Source organism: Mixophyes fleayi, chromosome 10 (genome assembly GCF_038048845.1).
Source record: "Mixophyes fleayi isolate aMixFle1 chromosome 10, aMixFle1.hap1, whole genome shotgun sequence".
NCBI classification, from domain to species: domain Eukaryota; kingdom Metazoa; phylum Chordata; class Amphibia; order Anura; family Limnodynastidae; genus Mixophyes; species Mixophyes fleayi.
Window position 1 is genome coordinate 16,211,159 of NC_134411.1, and position 24,153 is coordinate 16,235,311.

Genomic DNA, 24,153 nt, shown 5'->3' on the forward strand with positions numbered 1-24,153 from the left:
GTTCAAGTTACAAATAAGATATGGTGGCACAAAACTGCAGTTAGAAACTTAATTGCACCTTTTACAAAAAGATGTATATGAAACAGAGCCGACGCTGGCATCTTCAGTGCCCATCTGCCTGAGTTCGTTCATGCTTCACTGTGTATGCGTCGTTCCCCCATGCCCCAGTGCCTGTTGCGCCCACCGCTAAATTGTGAGCAGGGACTTGGGTGTTAAGGGTCAGGCGCCTGCACAGGAGAAAAAATTCAGCATTGGTGGGCTAGCAAAGTACCCACTGTAAGCAGGGCTACCAAGAGCAATTCAGGGCCCCGGAACAGCAAATACATGGGGTCCCCCTTACAGTTGAGCATGGCAATAAATATTGCGCCGCCGTTACGCCCCTTCATCACTCTCCTACCTGTTCTTGTCACTTTCACCACCTGTGGTTGTTGGTGTCTTTAGTTACGGCTTGTCTGGGTCCTGGAATGTTGGGGGCCCTATTTGGAAAAAAAATGGGTACATTTAGAAAATTCAAACCAGCCTGGCGTTAAATCAATAGCACCCATGATTACTAATTAGGCTTTCCTCCAGCCCCAACATTAAAATTATAGTATTCCAATTTGATATATAAATCTATATCTCTCCAACCAACCCCAACACTAAAGTAAGAGTATTCCCATTAATAAATAAACCTATTTCCCTCCATCCAAACAGTCACAGCAATAAATTAATAGTATTTACATTTCATAAATATATCTATTTCCCGCAACCATCACTGCCATTAAATAATTCATATTCATATTTAATAAAGAGACCTCATTCTCCCCAAACTCAGCCCCACATTCAGTTAATAGCCCCCAAACCACCCCATCTTAAATTAATAGTCCCCACTATTAAATTGCCCCATCATCACCCCACAAACAAAATAGCACACATTAGCACCGACTACCTCACACACACTACATTGCCAAAAGCCCCCGTGCCATCACACACACTACATTGCAACAAGCCCCCTGTGCCATCACACACACTACATTGCCACACTCCCCCTGTGCCATCACACACACTACATTGCCACACTCCCCCTGTGCCACCACACAAACTACATTGTAACAAGCCCCCTGTGCCATCACACAAACTACATTGCAACAAGCCCCCTGTGCCATCACATACACACAATACCACAAGTCAACTGTGCCATCACACACACTACAACAAGCCCCATGTGCCATCACACACATTACTGTGCCACTTCATCATCACCACGCTGTGCCTCCTTATGATCACACTGCGCCCTCCATGCTGCTTTTTCCCTCTTCGCTTGGCCCTCCTTCATCACACTGTCATGCTGCTTCCCCCCCTTCATGACTCTGTGCCATGCTGCTTTCCCCTCTTCAGCAGTCTGTGCCATGCTGCTTTGCCCCCTTCATCACTCTGTGCCATGCTGCTTACCCCCTTCATCCCTCTGTGCCATGCTGCTTCCCCCATTCATCACTCTGTGCCATGCTGCTTCCCCCATTCATCACTCTGTGCCATGCTGCTTCCCCCATTCATCACTCTGTGCCATGCTGCCCCCCCTTGAATCACTCTGTGCCATGCTACTCTCCCCCCTTCATCACTCTGTGCCATGCTACTCCCCCCCTTCATCACTCTGTGCCATGCTGCTTCCCCCCTTCATCACTCTGTGCCATGCTGCCCCCCCTTCATCACTCTGTGCCATGCTGCCCCCCCTTTAATCACTTTGTGCCATGCTACTCTCCCCCCTTTATCACTCTGTGCCATGCTGCCCCCCCCTTCATCACTCTGTGCCATGCTGCCCCCCTTTAATCACTCTGTGCCATGCTACTCTCCCCCCCTTCATCACTCTGTGCCATGCAGCTTCTCCCCTTCATCACTCTGTGCCATGCTGCCCCCCCTTTAATCACTCTGTGCCATGCTATTCTCCCCCCTTCATCACTCTGTGCCATGCTACTCCCCCCCCTTCATCACTCTGTGCCATGCTGGTCCCCCCCCCTTTAATCACTCTGTGCCATGCTGCTCCCCCCTTTCATCCCTCTGTGCCATGCTGCTCTCCCTCTTCATCACTGCATCACTGTGACATGCTGATTCCCCCCTTGACTCTGTGCCTTGCTGCTTCCCCCCCTTCATCACTGTGCCATGCTACTAACCCCCCTTCATCACTCTGTGCCATCCTGCCCCTCCTTCCTCATCATTCAATGTCTTTCTGCTCCCCCCCTTCTTCATCACTCTGTGCCTTTCTGCTTTCCTCCCCTTGCCTCCTTTTTTACTTACCTTTGTATTGGCTTCTTTCATCTCTTTTCTTTTCTTCTTCTCTTCTCTTCTGTCTTCTGTCTTCTTGCTGGCTTCTCTCTGCGCCGCTCCTCACTGAATGTCGGGAGTGACGTGATTACGTCACCCCCGAAATTCAGTGTGAACGAAGCAGGGAGGAGGAGGGGCGCCGAAGCCATGATGAGGCAAGGTCTTTTTTATTTGTGCTTCCCCCACCAACAAAGAGGGCAGAGCCAGTCCGATCCTATCACCGAGGGACCCACCCCCCGCAAAAAAAAAAAGAGAACAATATATTTAGGTTTAAATTTTTCTTTAAAAAACATGGTCAACATGGTGGCTATGTGGTTAGCACTTCTGCCTCACAGCACTGAGGTCATGAGTTCAATTCCAGTCCATGGCCTTATCTGCGTGGAGTTTGTATGTTCTCCCCGTTTTTGCGTGGGTTTCCTCCGGGTGCTCCGGTTTCCTCCCACACTCCAAAAACATACTAGCATGTTAATTGGTTGCTATCAAAATTGACCCTAGTCTCTGTGTGTGTGTTAATTTAAGTTAGGGAATTTAGATTGTAAGCTCCAATGGGGCAGGGACTGATGTGAATGAGTTCTCTGTACAGTGCTGCGGAATCAGTGGCGCTATATTAATAAATGGTGATGATGATAATGATATGATCGGCAGTGAGAGCCTGGGCTGGGCCCCCTGGCATGTCTGGGTACCTGCTCAACCCCCCTCTAGGTGGCCTTGACTGTAAGTGTGGAGCCCTCCTACCATGCTTACTGGGTTTACTTTGTTCTGTCAACCCTAAATTAAAACCCAGGGTGTAATTTAATTTCTCAGCTATCCAGCTACTGACTAATTGGGTCCAATACACCAGTATGTCCTACACTAGGGGCCTGAGTCATAAAGGACAGGAAAGCATAAAAAAGGAGTAACTTTGCACCTGGGCAATACCATGTTGCATTGGAGAGGAAGGTTAATTTAAAATATGGGGACAGATTTATAGCTGGGATAGAGCATGTCCTACATCAACTATAAATTTCAGTGTAAAAATAAAGCTATCAAGTATTTGTGTGCCACATGAAAAAGCAACCAGTGCAAAATTATAAACTAACTTGCACCCCTTGCATTGTAACATGGTTTGTCCAGAATAAAACTTACTCCTTTTTGCTTCTTTGCTCTCCTTAATGACCCAGGCCCGGTGTCTACACATGTACATTATAGTACAATTAGATCCTCACCCAAACAACTTCTCCTGTCAGCAGCAAGTTTCAGACCAGGTCCACAGTCACACACAAAACCTCCTTCAGTATTCAGACATGATCCCTCACAGGAAGATACTGCACATTCGTTGATATCTGATGCAGGAAGGACATGGTGCTTGTTATTGACAAAACAGATGTTCACAAAATATATGTAGGCTGGAGCAAAGGATGCTGGGATACCTGTGCAGGTTACTCCGTTAGCTGTTTCAGTCATCTTGAATCCCACAGGACACACTCGAGAAACATGTTCACAGCCGCCGTCATTACAGGATAGCTCACAGCCATACTCTCCACAAGACACAGAAGCTGTAATTAAACATAATGTGAGATATTAGGCTCTATTTATTAAATCTCCAGCAAATATCACCAGAGTTTGTGCTTCTTTCTATCTATTAAGGGCAGTTGCTCGCTGACAAATTTTAGCCTGGGTGGGCAATATTCGGCTCAGCGGCCTATTAAGAAATTTTAAAGATAAAAATTAAAAACATTTCTAGAATACGCCCTTTTCTTACTCAACTTGCTACCAAAACTCATCCATTCTCTCATCATCTCCCATCTTGACTATTGCAACCTCCTGCTGTCTGGCATTCCCGAAACCCATATATCCACACTTCAATCCATCCTAAATGCTGCTGCAAGACTGATCTTCCTCTCTCATCGCTCCACATCTACTGCATCACTTTGCAAATCCCTACACTGGCTCCCTGTGTCCTCCAGAATCAAATTCAAATGACTCACCCTTAGCTACAAAGCCCTCAACAACACTATCCCTGCATACATCTCAAATCTCATATCAAAATACTCTTTCTCCTGCACTCTTAGATGTATCTCGTCTCTGGTAACCACCTCTCACTCACGCCTACAAGACTTCTCCCGTGCTGCTTCCCACTTAAGGAATTCCCTACCATGCCCAATCAGGCTTTCCCACAGCCTTCAAATCTTTAGACGTTCTCTTAAAACCCTTTTTTTAAAGCTTACCCTATCCCTGGTAATACTATTCACACTAATACATCCTCACAGTTGTCTCAATCTCCACTCTAAGCCAAACTCACATATTTTGTTTCAGCTTTTGCCCTCTTCCACTTAGAATGTATGCTCTCTAATGAGCGGGGCCCTTCATACCCTTTGTAGAGGCAAATCCCTGCATCTATATAAATATTTTTATGTATCCCTGACTTGCACCGTCTTTTGTCTGGAAAAACCAAACAGAGGAGAGAAGTTTGTGAACACAGGCCAAGGAGAGTGAAGGTGTTCAAATAATAGTGATCTACTTAGAATTTGCAGCCACAGATACCTATGTTAGGAGGTGTGTCTGATGCTGGTACTCAAGCCTCTGGGAGCATGATCTGTGCCAATGGTGATGAGTGGGACCCTCACTGTTATATTGTCACAGAACTCCAGATTGTTCAGCATGAGGCTCAATTCCCTAGGGAACACGTGCTCGCAAAAGAAAAATAAAAATAAAGGGATCCTCCCGGTTGGTGTTGGTGTAATAAAGTGTTTAAATTAGGTTATCAGTAGTTTATTGCTGGTACACTACTGGTCCCAAGTCCTGGCAGCCCTAAACTGCATGAGCGAAGCTGGTTCTTGTTGAACCAGTATACCCATAACTGTCAGAGCATGCTGGCGCTTCTAGAACTACAAGCGCCAGCATGCTTTGGCATCCAAAGTCCACTGGAACCTGTAGAGCAGTGGAAAAAAAGTACTGTTAAAAAAAAACACAAACGCTTATAAGGTATTTTATTTAAAAAAAAATACTGCCCCAAACAAACACTTTTTTACCCATGGCATGTTGACCAGGATAGGTCAACTACTAATAAATACAGATGATCTGTATTGAGTTGTCTGTAATTACATTTGTCTTGGGCATTGATTTGACATCCAACTCTAAATGAGTCTCATACTGTATAGTTCTATTTTGGCACAATGCCTTTTAGAGTCGGGCTAAATAATTCAGGTTGTGCATGTTACAGCACTAAATGTTTTTTTCCTGCTGCAGATTTGTAGCCAGTAGCTGGAGTTGCTCTTAATTGTAAAGCGGCTCATATGTGAGTGTACACTGACCTCTAGTGGTCTGTATCAATTGTATTGTATGCAGACTTTTAAGGCAGCCCTCACTTAGATCAATCTCTTTAAAGGCTATGCCAACTTTTTGCCACCTGCCCTTTATTAAAATTTGCCCACCCCCAGATGCCCCTTTTATGGGGGGCACCAAGACTCAAGATTGGTACTGGACCTCACAATGCAGAAGGACTGAATATGTCTAAACCTGTACAATAATGATGGTCACTTATTTGCTATATCGACGGCGGGGGGATAGACAAAAATTAGAGCGAGCATCTCGAAAACTAAACAATCCCTCTATTCATCAAACTATGTGTTTCTAAGTCATTTTTGAAAGCCCACATGATCTTCTGTTAGTAAACCTTTTGCATACTGCCAACAACTGACTAGTGCTGTAATACATCATTTGTCTCAATTAAACTTGCTTAAGTTGTACAGATAAGTGATCATGTTATAATATAAGTTTGTACAACAGTAAAGTAATAAAATGACAATACAACAGTAAAGGGCATTGTGTGGTCCAGTTCTTTGATCTGGATTCAAGATTTAAAAATAGCCAGCAGAGTAATACAAATGTAAAGGCAATACTCCATTTACCAAGCTAACAGATAAAAACAATTTTAAAAGTGTTAATCTCAACTAGTTTCAAGGGCCATTAGCTTTTTGTCAGCAGATAGATAACACAGTTAACTATGGGACCCTGATAGTGTATTCCGAACCAAGTTTGGTTCTAACTAAAATCCTTTGACTTAGATTAGGTACACACTGGAGAATTTTCTGAGCTGTTATCTACAACGATTATACCTGCGACTGAAGGTCTGACAGGTCAGGCGATTCTTGCGTACACACTAGACACGATTTACCTTCAGATCTGTGTTCTTCATCTGATCCTCTAGTCGTTTAGAGAATGACAGCACAATATGCATTCATTCTTGTCACACTGATTAACCGCCTCATTATAGCTATCCACGTGTCATAACAAATTTTGTTAGCTTCTGTGACTCTGAAATGAAATTTTCAGTCTCAGAAAGAACGAACAAATTATTCCATCTACAGCACTCTCTACATTTCTTCACCGGAACATGTTCATTGCCGGCATCGGCTGAAAAGACCATGACTATGTAAACTCTATTGAGATTGTGATCGGAAGATGATTGGAACGAGATTATTAAATAGTACCACCAATCAAATGAAACGACAATCGGCACTTTGGAACGACTGTCGTTAATTGTGTAATATACACACTAAAGTGATATGTGGCCCAAGCGGTCGTTTTTTGGGTGATTGGCCTGATAATTGGCTGAAAAAACTCCAGTGTGTACCTAGCCTTAAAGATAAAAATGAGTCAAATAATACGTCATATACAAACAATCCAGTCACAAAAGTGCACTATACCCTACAACATAACCTGATACATTCATAATGTAATTTGCCATTTATTAGCTCCTTTCAATAAATATTAACTTAAAAATGTGCAGTAAAATTATAATAAACTGCAAAAAGTAGTACTGTGCATTTGATCAATATTAAGCACATGCCAAGATATACATTTCCAGGCACAAATCCTTAAAACCTGACACTTCCCCAGATACATGAAACAGTTGTCAACTAAGTTTCAAACATAGTCATCTCCAAGTGACAGCTCAATCTGTTTTTCAAAGACTTCCAAAATGACCTACAGTTCATAGATTTATAGTTGTTTATAAAGGATACATAGCAGCTCATTTATGTCCAGTTCAAAGAAAGTAACATATATACTGCACACAAGAAATCACAGGCGAGCAAAACCATAGAGTAGTGCCAAGATGTAGGGAGAATAATGAGAGTAATTGCACTTACAGTGTAACAAGGTACACAATCATCATATTGGTGTCTTCTTATATGTAGAAATTTCCTCTGGGACACTAAGGCTGGGTACACACTATACAAAATTTCTCCCGATGAGATATCCTTAACAATTTTACAAACGATTAACAAAAAAAAAAAAAGAAAAAAAGCCCGATCAGCATATCGAGTCATGTGTACATACTTCGCACATTTTACATGATTTAGCTGTGCTCTTCAACTGTCATAACCATTGACTGAAAAGATTGTGACTCTGCACACTCCATAGAGATCAATGGAAACTGGCGGCCATGACACTCCGGAATTGCAACGACATTGTTCCATCGCTGAGTGACATTTTTAGTCTGGTTTAAAAATCAAATGAAACGATACAAAGTGCTGATGTTTATAATCGTCTGAAAATCCTGTAGTGTGTACTCAGCCTAACTCCCATTGTATGTAACAGCAGAAACGGCAAACCAACGTCTAGTCAGCAAGCTTCAATTCAACAGCAATCATAACTTAAGGATTGTTCAAGTTTGAGCAATCAATATATGAATTGCCATATAAGGTCCACAACCTTTTCAATAGATTCCAGATCCACTTTACATACTTAAGTATATCTTTAGTATAGTTTATTTATATACAAACTTTACCCAATGTATTTCATTATGCATTCACTTTTATTTTATTTCTATAGGAAAGCAAATTTTGTATGTATTTTGTTAAGTGTGGTTTAGATGCATTCTTTTTTATTGACATTAATGATTAGGAAGAGGTGTCTCACTGAGGAATACTGCTGGTACATTATGTTATTTTTATTGACTTTGTCAGGGTTTATGACATTTGTATAATGGTCACTGGATTGGTGGGTTCCAATGGCTGGAACTGTTTATGGTAAAAAAGATGTGCTGTATAATTAGTTGGAGGCCTCAAGTATAGTCCAGGAATAGCCAGGTGTCCAGGGGCATAGAGTGGTGCTAGCAAAAGGCTACAAGACAGCTCAGTCAGTCTCTCACTGCCTGGGGGCAGGAGCTGCAGAGTCTCTGTGAGAGAAAGACTGATAACTGCATGTAAGTAACTCATACTTGCCAACATTGGCATCAAGCTGTCCAAGAGGGGCCTCTGTCATGGGGTTGTGGCCATGAGATTCGCATCATCAGGCCAGGATGACACGTTTAGCCCCGTCACACACCTACTTCACCAACGAAGGGGGCATTGTCCTGCTCCTTAAAATGTGGGAGTCTCCCAGACATTCTAGGAGAGTATGCAACTATGAAGTGATTGCGCTGAAACTTCTTTTTGTTTTGTCTTTGTCTTAGTTTGTAAGTCAGGAGTGACCAGTGTTTAGTTAGAGCCAGAGAGCAAGGTGTTTATTTTGGGGTTTTCTTTTGTTTTCTCACTGAATAAGACTGGCTGAGGTTAGCTGCACAAAACCTTTGGACTTGTGTGAAATCTCTCGGCTGCTATAATCATCATCTACCCCAGGAGCTGGTACAGGACCCCCCTACACGGTCACATATATTTTAGTTCATTGTTTGTTTTCAAATATACACATATCATTAAAACCTGGATTGTTGGGAGTGAGGGGCTTGAGAGCCGAGTTGGGCAACACTGTCCTAATGCAATTTACTGGCTAGATACTTTGCTGTTGAGGTGTTAGCAGAAAAAAAATAATTATGTCTTTGTAGTGTGCAGGCAGTTGTTTATCCGTAAAACTTGTGTGTCCGAGTTTATATTTATGGTCTTACTTCAAATTCAGTGGAAAGCTGAAACGTATGTAAACCTCTGCATTCTGATGTGTTTATTGCACAGCAGATGTGCTTGGTAACCGCTGTAGTATTCTCCTGGGTACCGAGTAGTGTCTCATAGTGTCAAACATTAAAGACCATGCTGCATACTATTGTACTTATCAAAACTTTATAAACTGCTCACTATTTAATGAATAACATAGAAGGGACTGGAAGACATTCACATGTTCATTTTAATAATGAACTACCTAATATCACTGTCATGTAGAGGAAGGCTGTCAGGTCCTGTGCTGGTGCACTCCTTGCTGTCGAAGCTTCATATGTCCTGGAGGCCTCATGATTAGCATGCATGGGACACCATTTAAGATCCTACCCCTTCTCCGTTATAGCACTGGCGCAGGGTTTTTCTTGCCAATGCTCAGGAGGAATCTGATGCTTCCAAGTCTGTGTAGCAGCAGTGCAGCCTCTGCTCTGAGAGCCACAAGTTCAATTAACAACCTGCTGCATCCTTTTCTTTTCATCTGCATAGACTAACATCAGGACATGACCTAATGACCTGCTGCTGGTACTGAGTTGCACATTGCCTGTTTATTGATCCTTATCACTGTAAACTGGAATTCTGAAACATGTAACATCCTGGTTGCTTTCTCATGCTTTGACCCATGGCTCTCCCATGACTAGGTGTAACTCCTGATTAACAGCGGAATTATTGGTAACTTGAAAGACCAGGGTAATGGACCTAATGGATGGAGCCCGTCTTCACTCTCCATGCAAAAAAACACAGGACCCTTTTCTGGCTTTTCAATCAGTATACATCCTTTCAGCAGCTCACTGACAATAACATTTTCCTGGAGTTTTAAAATAAGTAGGTTAGGAACCTAGGTGAAATATACCTGACATCATACACTAATCCAGTGACTTTGTCACAATAGTACACAAGGCACAGACCCTTTGGTCTATATTGATCTTTGCTCCATTTACAGATATGCTCATCTCAACAGATGGTGCATATTAGCATTAGATCCCTTCCCCCATAAAAAATTATAATTTCAGACTTCATATGTGGAGAATTAATTTGTATAATTTATCTTACCTGCTGCAAATATACTTATCTGAACAGGCCTATATATTGATTTGCACAATCTTAGACTTTGTTGACTGTAAGCCACCAAATTGATCTACTCAACGTTGTTGGTCCTAATTGGTATATTTCTGTAATCCGGGTGATATCGTTCGATGAGTAGAAAAAATATTGTAAAATGAGGCTACCTCTGACTTTCCCCCATTCAGTGTTTATTACTATGAGGGATAATGCTGGACATTCCGCCTCCCCAGGGTCCTTTAGCCCATTCATTAAAATAGCTTACTTGTTTCTTCTGAAAACAGATTTAACCAAACAGCTTAATACAATAAACAAACCATATATTAAATTAGTCCACATCATGATATTTTTCAGATGTACTTTACTTGTTACCATATGGAAACCAGATGTGCCCATTTCCTGCAGACAGTCCCTGTGAAACTGTTTCCCCAGAGAACTTACCTGGAGCCCAAATCTCCCAGATCCTGCTGCACCGTGCTGCTAGCATAGATTGTAAGCTTGCGAGCAGGGCCTTCTTACCTCTACGTATGTATGTATTACCCAGTACTATTTTATTACTGTTTGTTCCCAATTGTAAAGCGATACGGAATCTGCTGGCGCTATATAAATAAATGTTGAGGAGGATGAAGTCTTTCTGTAGCAATTTTGCTGATCATTTACTGTTATGTGATTGCTTTCAATGCTAAGTTCTAACTTCTTATGGTGAACTCCAAGCAGTTGGAGTTTGCTACTGGTTCTAGTAGACACCGATTGGCTGAAGTTCATTATAGGAAGGTCTACCTTAGAGGTTGTCATGCAATTCCCAAGAGATAGCAGCATTAGCACTGAAGTGGGACAGCAGTGGTGACTACACTATAGGACTGGACATTGTTGGCAGGATAGGACAAGTGTGCCATATGTTGCCCATTTGGGCTACAATGGCACAGTGGTTAGCATTTCGTCTCACAGCGCTGAGGAGATATGTTCTATTCCAACCAGGGCACTATCTATGTGGAATTTGTATGTTTTTCCTGTGATCACATAGGCTTCCTCCATGCGCTATGGTTTCCTCCCACAGTCCAAATCTTATGTTAGTAGGTGATTTCATTTTTTACAAAATTGAACCTAGTGTATGTGTAGTAGAAAATGTATTTTCAAAATTATTATGTGAATGATTAAACATTCTCTATTAAGTGCTGCCTAATATGTTAGTGTTATACAAATATTGTTGCCAAGATATGTCTATTAGTAATCTGATGTTGTTGGCATGGGGGAGCTGTAAAATGATGTTATTGTTGGACTGTACTATATGTGCTGGACAGTGAATTGCAGAGTATGTCACATGTAACCATGGCACAACTAGGTCACCATTAAAATGTTAGTGACGGATGTCAAAAAAACAACTTATTTTTAAAAAAAATTGTATTCATTAAGTTATTTTAAAGTTCAACAACAAACATAGGGCAGACCATACATCCAGACACACTATATTTCTCCCGTATGCAAAGATCAAAGGACTAAAAGTGTCAATCATTTTATGAAACACGTAGTATTTATTTTCTTTAATCACAGTTCATTTCCATTAATTTCCAAGAAAACTCAATGTTTAGAGGGACTGTCTGTTCAGGAACTTTTTCAAAAGGGAGTATGTAATTTATGGGGGGGGTGGTTTAGCTCACAATGGTGAGCACAATCAGAGACATTAGGCACAGTGCTATGGTTCTTGTCTCAAAAAGAGACTTCTTTGAAGAAGGGTTCATGCCTCCGGATCTAGAAGGCCAAATAAGCAAGTCTGCCTAAGTGAAATAAAGGCCTAGATCAGTTTATCATTTGCTGCAAGAGAGAGTACTGGAGACAACAGAATGTAAAGCATGACGCAAAGAACCATGCTGGCTACTCCCATCTATTCCACTTCCAAATGACTTCAAAATGTTAACCCATTTATCAAGACAATTTTAACTAATTGGTACTGTAATTAGGGTCTTCAACCCATTGGAGCATTGGGCAGCTGACTCAGTTGCTTTCTTTGAGCTGGCCCTGATAGGAACTCAAAGGTATCTTCCTAGTAATCTCCAACTATGTTTGTGATCAGGGCTTCCTACTTATCAATTATGGAGTGGAGCTTAGAGGCAATTTTAGCCATAGCTAATCTACTGTATAGTTTGGATATTAATCCCCTTATATATCTCAGGTTCTTTAGGATCATGATTATGGGGAAGATGGAGATGTTGACATTAATGTTTCTGAATCTCTGCCAGGGGATTACTGGCAAATTTTATCCCAGTGGGGCAAGACTCGACTCAGCAGCCTATTTTCAAGGAAATAAAATGAAAGTGGCCCAATGATCCAGCCCAAGGTAGCCCACTATGGGACCGGCCCAGGGGCAGATGTCCCCCTGCCCCTGATCTCCACAGATGATGCACCAATAAGAGTGACCTCAAAGATTACGGCTCTCCTGTAGCAGAGCTAAAGATAGCAGGGTGTTGTTTTCATGTATATATCTGATCTGGTCCAAAAACCTGTTTCTAGATCCTGAGAGGGGTTTCTGTTAGGAATGTATGACATATATTCTACTTAGCGATGCACTTAAGTCCATTTCTAAACCATTCCCTAAGTTTCTTTAATTTAACTTCATTCATCAAGGCTGATTTTTCAGCATTACTACTATTCAGTAAGTAACACTGACACCTAGTGTAGCCTATATATCATACTTGCCAACTCTCCCGGAATGTCCGAAAGAGCTGGCAAGTCTCCCGTATCCGGGAATTACCTTCCCGAAATGACGCGATTCGCGGTGAATCGCAGCATTTTGTGCCCTCCCCCCGCAACAAAACAGCATTACCGTTGCGAGGGGGCGGGGCCAAAATGACGCGCTTGCCGTTCCCCACCCCTCCCGCCTTCCAGTCATGCCCATCTCCTGGAAAAGACGTAAAAATTACTTGTTTTGGAATATTGCACACAGAATATAACACTTGAAAGAGCCAGCATTCCGACAGTCCTAATAAAATGCCCTAAATATAAAAGAAATCTCAACTATTTACCACTACCAAATGGAGCAATTTCACATTTTTGTACTGGATGCAATGCAGATTTGTTCAAATGATTAAATGTAAAGCTAACACAAATACTTCAATACACAAATATTTAGTGCAGTACCATTTGTACTAGAAGCTTGAACCTCTCTTGTCGCTTGTCTGCAACAATGGTGGTCAAACTTTTTTAACTTGACAGCAAATATCAGTGGGCTATTGTTCTTAGATCCCAAGTATTAGTGTTGCATTGGTCTTGGACACCAAAAGAGGTTGTTACCAAAGTGGTAGGCGTCTGGGCTTTGAGGTTTTGCCTCCATGCAAACCTAGTCTCATTTCTCGGTTGTGGGAGAATCTGAGCAGAGGGTAGATTACCTTACAGTGCATTGGGTGGAAAATCCATAAACACCAGTAAAAACCCAAGGTGTATTTAGAAAATCTGCTCAAATTACAACAAGAAAAGGTGCTTAAAAAAATGTGTTCCTCATAATTTGCTGACACCAAGTAGCTGTCTATAACTATTGCCAGTTGCTGTACATAAAGAAGTCTTAAGAACTTACCAGCAATTGTGTTGGGGTGTTTTACAGGCAGACATGAGCGTCCATTGGGAGAGATCTGATATCCATAATAACAAAGGCATCTAAAGCTTCCAATGTTGTTTTTGCATTGCTGTTGGCAAAGACTTGATGCTTGAGGTCGAGCACATTCATCTACATCTGAAAAACACAAAAAACAGTATTTTAATAGAGCAAATAATAGACTAAGATTAATGAAATATCACTTATAGTTGTATATTTATCTCTTGGTCACAACTCGCTGGATAATGTGAGATGAATACAAGTTCTAGCAAAGAGCCGTTTTTAAGATGAGTTACTAGCACAATACCGTGATGCCCAAGGAGCTCTTCAAAAATTATATAAATATATACACTGTATATATATATATATATATATATATATATATATAATTTTTTATTTTTGCTGTATTGAGACACTCACAGTGGTCATTATATTTTTGTGACTGTGAATCTGTGGCCTGCTCCTTAAGCCCTACTGGCCTTGCTTTGGACTTCTTCAACAGTGGTCTCCTTTGCCAGCTTTAAATTCAAGCCCTGCCCTCCTTATTGTGCTCCTCAAGATCTGTGCCACTTCTATCCAATTACACATGTGGAACACCCCAGTGTTCTTGCACTCCCCATTGAGTTCTTGCCTGATGTTTTAAACCCAGTCTATACCTGCTCTTGACAGACGTAGGGTGACATGAGCAAAGTAAACGATGGCTGATGGAGTTATCCTAAGTAACTGCTCTATATGGTCTAACTTTGTATGGGGTACTCTGTCACTGTAGGTTATATACTATATGGAGCCATCTTTTACCGTATTTTTCCTTAGAGCAGGGCCATCTTAACAACATTATGGGCCCCCAGGCAAAGCAGTGCAACGGGGCCCCTACATATATATATATATATATATATATATATATATATATATACAGGGCCGGACTGGGACTAAAAATCAGCCCTGGCATTTAAGGTACACAGGCCCACCTCAGTTCCAGCAGGAATGAAAATATGTGCCGCCGCGTAGCGGTGGCGCTGAACACGGCGTGACCTCATTGTGTTGCGGGTGTGGCCAACATGGGGCATTGATACATACATTATAATAATACATTACATTTTAGACAAATACACAGGCCCTACTGTTAGAAGCACACAGCGTTGCCTTCACAAGCAGTACGTTGTGAAGCGGGACATACCTCCCAACTGTCCTTGCAGTCGGACCAAATCCTGACTAAGGGAGACAGTCATCCAAATTCAGGACTGCCCTACCAGATTCAGGACAGTTGGCAGACTGTCCTGCTCTCTCCTACCTGTCTTGGTCACTTTCACCACTTGTAGCAGATGGTTTCTTTAGCTCAGTTCATTCTTGTCTCGAACCTGGAATATTGGATGCCCTATTTTGAAAAAAAAAATGGGTACATGAGATTTAGAAAACTCCAACCAGCCCCAATGTTAAAACAATAGCACTCACGTTTTATAATTAGGCCTACCTCCAGTCCCCACAATAATAATATTCACATTAATTAAGTAGACCAATTTCCCTCCAACCAGCCCCAACATAAAATTAACAGTATACCCATTTACTCAAGACATATTTCCCTCCCTCCAAACAGTCCCAGCAATAAATTAAATAGCATTAAAATGTAATAAATATAGCCATTTTCCACAACCAATCCCGACAATAAATAATTTATATTCACATTCAATAAATAGCCCTTCTCCCCAAAATCAGCCCCATATTCAATTGATAGCCCTAAACCACCCCAGCATTAAATTAAAGGTTCTTTCACCTCACCTTAAATAATTAGCCCCCACCTACACTCCACCATTAAATAGCCTACCTCCCACACTATATTAAGATCCTCCCTTCTCTCACATATTATATTAAAATACTGCGCGCACGCACACACATGCTATATTTAAAATACTGCGCTCGCGCACACTATATGAACATGGCCAAACACGCACGTACACTATAGCAACATGGGGCCACACATGCACAAAATTAGCCCCACAGCCACACTGTTAGCCCCACTGGTTGTTAGCCCCACTGTCTGGTTGTTAGCCCCACTGTCTGGTTGTTAGCCCCACTGTTTTTCCTCCACTGTTTGTTAGCCCCACTGTTTATTTGTTAGCACCACTGTTTGTTAGCCCCACTGTTTGTTTGTTAGCCCCACTGTTTGTTTGTTTGTTAGCCCCACTGTTTGTTTGTTTGTTAGCCTCACTGTTTGTTTGTTTGTTAGCCCCACTGTTTGTTTGTTTGTTAGCCCCACTGTTTGTTTGTTAGCCCCACTGTTTGTTTGTTAGCCCCACTGTTTTTCCTCCACTGCTTGTTTGTTAGCCCCACTGTTTGTTTGTTAGCCCCACTGTTTGTTTGTTAGCCCCACTGTTTGTTTGTTTGTTAGCCCCACTGTTTGTTTGTTTGTTAGCCCCACTGTTTGTTTGTTAGCCCCACTGTTTGTTTGTTTGTTAGCCCCACTGTTTTTCCTCCACTGCTTGTTTGTTAGCCCCACTGTTTGTTTGTTAGCCCCACTGTTTGTTTGTTTGTTAGCCCCACTGTTTTTCCTCCACTGTTTGTTTGTTAGCCCCACTGTTTGTTTGTTAGCCCCACTGTTTGTTTGTTTGTTAGCCCCACTGTTTTTCCTCCACTGTTTGTTTGTTTGCCCCAGTTTGCCAGCCCCACTGTTTGCCACACTATTACTTACTTACACACACAGACACTTACCTTTTTACATCCAGCAGCAGCAGCACCCTGCGCGCTGGTCAGCCAACGGAGAATCAATGACTGCCGACTATGCAGTAATCACATGGGACGGCGCCTGTGGCGTGGTGCCGTCCCATGTGATTACTCACATAGTCGCCAGTCACTGACTCTCCGTCCGCCGAGCAGCGCGCAGGGTGCTGCTGCTCGGCGGACATGCGGAACGGCCCTTCTGGCCATCGGCCCTTCTGGCATTTGCCAGAAGTGCCAGATGGCCAGTCCGCCCCTGTACATATATATAGAGAGAGAGAGAGAGAGAGAGAGAGAGAGAGATATAGATGTATAGAGATACAGATATAGATATATAGAGATAGAGATAGATAGATGTACTTGCTCAGTGACCCTTGAAGGTTTTGTTTGCAGGTTTTTTTCTTTTGCAGGATTATTTATTCTAATTAAGAGCCCTGCCTATGGGGCCCCCTTGCCCGTGGGGCCCCCGGGCACCTGCCCATCGTGCCCAATGGAAAAGATGGCCCTGCCTTAGAGTACCCAGGTGACTATAACATATTATATTTTTCACTACAAATAAATATTCACTTTTGGAAACAGAGTAGAGTCAACTTTGTTTATGTTAGTGCTTTCTGCGAGGCAACAAAGGGAATAAACTTTTGTATAATTCTTCCCATATTTTTTAAAGTCATTGCATGTGGTGACGAAAAAAAAGTGCATGGTCAAGAAATATGCTTGGCTGCTGTTTGTCTGGCACTTTCGGTCCTGTTCATTAGAATCTAAATTATGGTAATCATAATCATTGTTCTCATTGTTCGCAGTTTACATTCTGCTCTGTATGTTCTCTTCCATTTGTCTTAATTCTCATCAACATGTATTGATTTAAACTTTTGCTAAAAAGTAGTTGAGAATTTACCAACTTACCATAACAACTCTTCCCGTCTTTCCCCAGAGAGTAGCCATGCACACAGTTACACACAGCAGCACCGTGAATCACTTTGCAGCCTTGGTCACACATTGCAGAAAAACAGTTGGGAGAAAAACCTGTGCCAAAAAAAAAAACATACAAGGAGTCACAACCCTCATAGGACCTGAGTCATTAAGGAGAGCAAGGCAAAAGAAGGAGTGAATTTGATCTTGGACAAACCATGTTACAATGCAAGGGGTGCAAATTAGTTTATTATTTTGCATGTAAGGTAAATACTGGCTGTTTTGTCATCTAGCACACAAATACCTGATAGCTTTAATTTTACACTGACATTTATAGTTGATCTAGGGCATGCCCTATCCCAACTTTAAATCTCTCCCCACAAGTTACATTTTCCTCCCCCTCCAATGCAACATGGTTTTGCCCAGATGCAAAGTTACTCATTTTCTTATGCTTTGCTCATCTTAATGACTCAGGCCCCTAGTGTAGGACATACTGGTGTATTGTTATTGGAGTAACTTTGCACCTGGGCAAAACCATGTTGCTTTGGAGGGGGAGGTAAATTTATTTTAAACTGTGGGGACAGATTTATAGTTGGGATAGGACATATCCTAGATAAACTTTAAATTTCAGTGTAAAAATAAAGCTATCACGTATTTATGTGCTACATGAAAAAACAGCTAGTATATAACTTATGTGCAAAATAATAAACTAATTTGTACCCCTTGCATTGTAACATGGTTTGTGCAAGAGAACATTTACTCCCTTTTTATGCCTTACTTTCCTTAATGACTCAGGCCCATAGTGTCTAGAATTTCACACAACTACTTCACATGTGTCTAGATCACAAACTAGGAGTACCCATGTCAACTTTCAGGAGCTGGCTGGCAAATGTTAGTCCGGGGGCAAGACTTGAATCAGCAGCCTATTAGAAACATTTTAAAGTAAAAAAATGCAGGTAGTCCAAGGAAGCCCACTATAAGACTAGCCCGGTGGGCCTTTCCCCTCTTGCCCAGCCAGTCCCTGTCAACTTTTGTATGCAAAGTACCTCTCTGTGACCCAAATATTGTGATGTTCAAAGCAGACAATAAAATACGCCAAGTCTTAGTACCTCACAAGCTATATGTCCAAACAGCAGACAACTAGGATGTAGCAAAAATGCTTCTCAGTCTCAATATACCATCCTTTGCTTTATGTTGTGTGTAGACTACAGAATTTCCCGGACCCATAGATGGGTAGAGGCCGTAATGCCGCTGTAGTCTCCTGGACCCCCAACTCTGCGCTCACAAGTGCAGAGCGGGAGTCTCTTCTGAGCATGCATATTACGGGGACCTCAGAGCAATGGAGCATTGCATTGCTATATCTCCATTGCTATATCCTCCTTGCTGTTAAAGTAGGATTCGTTCTTGCCTTTAATACACTATCTACCAAAGTTAAGTAAGCATTGGAAAATAAAACATCTGGTGCATATTTCTCTTTATTTGTTTTTATCACCAAGCCAACACACCCAGCAAAAATCTATCACGGTACCATGAGATATCTTTGTGTATAGTCGTTGTCCTGTAAGGTTGGGTGACTACACAGGAGGACTATCCTGGGACTGGGCAGGAGAACAAGCTATATGCAGCTATTCCCAGCTATGATGTTAATCCAGCTGCATGAGGGTCTGACTAAACTATTGTTCAGCTCAAAGTACTGGATGGCGACCACATCTGATATTGTGTGTAACAAGTTATTACATATGTTATATAGAAATAAATGCAATAAACAACTAAGTACTTGAACAAGTAAAGCCAAGTCAAGGCTTAAGCTTTCTAGATTTTATTTTTTCCAGAGCAAATAGCATTTTTGGGATCTTTTATATGCTCATATTCTATTGTTTAAACTCTTTACCTTGTATGTTCTATGCATGTAAATGTTATATTGGTCTACAAACTTGAGTCATACACTTACACATACTTACCCTTATCTTCCAGTTCCTTCTCGTGTTCACTAGCATAGTGATCTGAAATAAGACAAGCCTTTAGCCTTTTGGATAGCATAAGACATGAAAAAAGATACTTGGACACACATCATAGATCTCATTACCAGTACAGGTGACACCTTGATGCCCATCTCTGCAGGAGCACACATTGGGCGCAATACAGAACCCACTGCCACATCCATATGAGCACAAGGCTATAGAAAAGAGAGAGAGGTCCCCATTACAGGTAGTGTTGTCATAGGCATTGCAAGTAAATACACAAGAAAGGCTTGTCTCAGGGTTACGAGTAAATCCAGCTATGAGGTGCAGTTTTGCACACTAGCCAAACAAAACCATTGGGCTCAGACAGTGTTGGAAGCATTTATGTCCTGAATGTAAGAAGGAAAAGACTTGCACATGAAAAAACGCATTTACGTGCATATCTTGAGTATCAAGGATTCGTCCAGCTGCACTTCACTAGCATATGTGGCAGGTTTATATTGGGACAGTAGTAATAGCAGAGGAATAGTGTAGAGGTAGCGCACAGAGAGCGTAGAGATGTAGCTTGACAGTGATTGGAGTAGACTTACCCTGTAGGCATAGTCCAGTGCCTGGTGAAACTGTCCAACCTGGGCAGCATCCACTACCCATACCTGAGAAACAAACATGAGGTCCAGAGCGCAGTCTACATGGATACAGAAAGAGCAGACACGTCATGAAAATATCACAACTTCTTGTATCCTAGAAAGAAATCTAAAGGTTCATTTGGGCCATTTCTTGACATGCATGCAAACAAATAGCAACCAATCAGAAACTTGTTTTATTTGTTTACCTTCAATTGGGCCAATCAATGTTGTGCAAATAAATAAACCACAGTATGTAAAAAAGCCCAACTACAGAGTCACAATCCCATCAGTTATATTTTAATATGAATAATTTAATTGATCTGTGCACTTCTATCAGTGTCCACGCTGATAAATGAAAGGAGCAAGGGCTGGATTTTCAAAGGGGGGATTTCCGCGTGAATATACCCTGACATACAGAATAGACTTTTCACTTATCCAGCATTTAAAAAGCAATTTAAGGAAAAATGACTAAAGTATACCAGCAAAATGCCGTCGTTTTATTTCGAAGTACACCCCTAATAGGTGGGTACATTTTCTCAATTGCCTTGCTCTTAAGTTCATCATTCTGATGCTGACCATGCACCAAGTATTAAGCCATGAGTTTTTCTTCCTTCAATACTGATTTTATTTTATTTTTTTAATGCTAATGTTAGGTCACTGCAATGATTTTGAAATAGTTTCTTAAAATGTACATCATCAAAAGAACACAAGCATTTAAATATTAACACACAGATCTTCATTGTGTAGCAAACAAAAAGAAGGAACAAATTTGTTACTGTACAAATCATGGGGTGTAAATGTTTTTATGTTTGTATTTTTGCATGTAGGGAGAATACAGGCTGCTTTGCATGTAGTACACAAAGCACTGCTTTATTTTTATGCTACAATTGAAAGATGAACAAGGACACCCCCTCCTCCCCTCCTTGCAGTGCAACATGATTTTTTCAAGGTGTAAATTTGCTCCATTTTTTTACTTTACATGAGGCCCACAGTGCTCAATGTCCCAAGTCAAGTAATCTCTAATTGTTCCATCAGCAATCAGGAATGAGGACAACCTCCGTTGATGCCGGAGGACCAATCAGATCGGGTGGATTGCTGGACCACACAAAATAATGTATCAATGCATAACTTATGCAACTCCAGACAAAACTTAATTGCATGTTTTGGGTTGAGATATCCTTAAAACTCATTCAGCATTTTTATATGTTCACCATGGAATTGTTTAACAACATGACTAGTCTCTAATCAGACATAACTACATAGGAGAAACAAGATTATTGATTCTATTTGACCCACAGATGACATAGTCTCAAAAAATGTTTGCTTGGACCATAAAAAACAGTTCTGACCGACCACATTTTCAATGTGTGGATCTGTTTCACAATTCACTTTATTTGCCAGTGCAGTTATATTACATAGTGCCCAAGAGTACGTCCAACCTGGTTAACGGATGTTAAACAACTGGTTCTGTTCACATGGATATGAATAAAAAGCAAACAACAAAAAATGCGTATGACATTGTTACCTTTAATGACTAACAGCATGAATGTTTCAAAACATAACGTTTTATTTGCTATATGAACACAATTTTCTCTAATTTAAACATTTTGGTTTATTAATACAAACTCTTTCTTGGTATTCATTCTTTTGGGTTTTTTTGCTTCTACTCCCAGTTTCAGGAGCACACTTGGGGTGGGGGGGGGGGGGGGGGGGGGGAATGTCCAGTTGCCCGGAACCCTTCCCCTGTGCTCAAATATTACTCTGCTGCAGAGACTAAGGTAAGCAAGGTGCTACAGCCTGTATAAACTGTAGCTTGGATGCTTCCAACAAATTGTCACCCCAGAATGCAATGCCCATGGGCAGGCATTCTAGAGCATCAATTGCAAAGATGCTCAGAAAGGAAGTGTGCATAATCACACCTCTCTCAGCACAGTGGGAAGAGTACAGTCAGTGGAACAGTAGCAGGTGCTGGACAGCCCAGGTCAGCACTGGATCGTGGTGCAGGTAAGGAAGGGAGAGGGCAAAGGGAAAAGGAAAGGGTGAGGGGGAGAGCAATAATTAAAGTCTGTACTAAACAAAACAAAAAGGAACATAATTCACCACTGACCTATTACATAATCAGTGTCCAGAAACCCTGCACATTCATGCAATTCTTGCAAAGCAACAGATTACAATAGAGACAGACATCAATACTGTAAAATCAAAGACAAATTAGGATCTAGTGATTTGTTTATTCTATGTTTCTCAAGTTCATAAAAGTGACATATAGTATATCAAGTCACAAAGATGCTCTCGATAGTAGGGCAGTCTGATTTATTTAAGTTAGTGCACATTTTACAATTTAGTAAGTACATGCTGTATGCAAAATAGTATATCCTCAAATATTATAGGTTGTCAAGAACATTTTCAAAATGGTAGGCTTCCAATAGATATCACCATATCGAAAACACTTTGCACAATGTAAGACAGGTTTTATAGGCCTTTCAAAGCTTAATTAGCCCCCATGAAGCAAGATATAGAGAAAACCAAATCTTTTGCGCAAGTGCTATATAATGGAATCTGTAAACTTTATTTTAGTAATGGGGTTTCGAACATTCAGAACCTACAAGAAGATTTCTCCACATATTGGAGAAACACATAAAACTAATGATCAAGAAACAGTAGTTTCAACCCAAAATAAAAAAAAATGGTACAGGGGGTTTGTCTATAAAGTATTTGGTGGGGACAAGGAAAAATGCAACAAAGATGGCAGTCAAACAGGAGATGGTTCAAAAATGATATAGAGTATTGTGGATAGTATATAGGAAAGAAAAATAATTAGAAGACAAAAATGTAAAGTATATCCACTATTGTGCTGCTCTGCAATGCAGGGCAATGCTAAGGGTGAGCTACAAGCATAAACAGTGGTGTGCAGAATTACAAAAGAAAATGTAAGGGGCTGGAGGTGGGGCTAGGTCTAGTTAACACACCCCTTCCATTGGATGGTCACATCCTCTCCATGGTATGGTCACACCCCCCTTCATAATCAAGCATTTGGAAAACTGGCATTTGCCCCTGGATGGGTTGAAAGAAAGAGAAGGTTAAAAAAGAAAGAGCTGGGTGGAGGGAAAGAAAGTTCCTGGGCATGAGGAAGTTCTTGTTGGAGAATGCTGGTGGAACTTACCACCAACGGAAATCACCCTTTGATGTATAAGACAAAGCTAGAAAAAGTCCTATTGCTGGCAAGTACAACAGTTTTCATTGGTAATACGGCTTATTGCCCTTTAATAAATTGTGTGCCAACTCTTTTAACTGCACCCTGTCATATTCCAATTCCTCCGAATCCAAAAATACTCCTACCCCAATAAGTCCAAAAAAATTTGGGTGGAGGTACTGTTCCAGAGATCAAGGTGAAACACCATTCAAGCAGACACCTACAGACATTCGTTCCCAACCCCGAAACGCATAATCTCCAGGGGGTTACACAGTCATGGGAAAAAGATAATGCAACCTCTTTCAATTCTGTGTCTTTACAAATCCTAGAATGTGATCAATCTATTAGCACCTAAGATTAACATAGAAAATTGTACTATATCATTATTTACTCAAACAAATTAGTCAAAATGAAACTTTTCCATTCGTGAAAGAGTTTTTCACTGCACAGTTCAATTGTACAAGTATTTCTGACTACCAGTCTTTCAAAATCCATATAATATTTTTATTATCATCTTACAAACTAAACCTGCCCATTCATGTACCAATTGGGACAGTTAATTTGGTCATTTAGGTCAAATTAGCCTCAGTTTACTGTATTGGGGCAGCACGGTGACCTAGTGGTTAGCACTTCTCTCTCACAGCGCTGGGGTCATGAGTTCAGTTCCTGACCATGGCCTGACAACTCTGTGTGGAGTTTGTATGTTCTCCCTGTGTTTGCGTGGGTTTTTTCTGGGTGCTCCGGTTTCGTCCTACACTCCAAAAACATACTGGTAGGTTAATTGGCTGCTATCTAAATTGACCCTAGTCTCTTGTTCTCTCTCTGTCTGTGTGTATGTTAGGGAATTTAGACTGTAAGCTCCAATGGGGCAGGGACTGATGTGAGTGAGTTCTCTGTA

The 24,153-nt window shown here is 41.3% G+C and overlaps 1 protein-coding gene across 1 annotated transcript in view; it reads right to left on the minus strand.

Moving 5' to 3' along the window:
• The window catches only part of VWCE (von Willebrand factor C and EGF domains), a 69,836-nt gene that overhangs the window by 36,778 nt on the left and 8,905 nt on the right, over window positions 1–24,153 (minus strand). Inside the window, exons 2-8 of the mRNA XM_075187973.1 lie at window positions 20,027–20,121; window positions 19,562–19,651; window positions 19,437–19,478; window positions 17,470–17,589; window positions 13,837–13,992; window positions 3,708–3,833; window positions 3,504–3,620 (exon numbers count right to left, since the gene is read on the minus strand). Of these exons, the coding sequence (XP_075044074.1) occupies window positions 3,504–3,620; window positions 3,708–3,833; window positions 13,837–13,992; window positions 17,470–17,589; window positions 19,437–19,478; window positions 19,562–19,651; window positions 20,027–20,121 (746 nt within the window). The remainder of the gene's footprint in view (window positions 1–3,503; window positions 3,621–3,707; window positions 3,834–13,836; window positions 13,993–17,469; window positions 17,590–19,436; window positions 19,479–19,561; window positions 19,652–20,026; window positions 20,122–24,153) is intronic.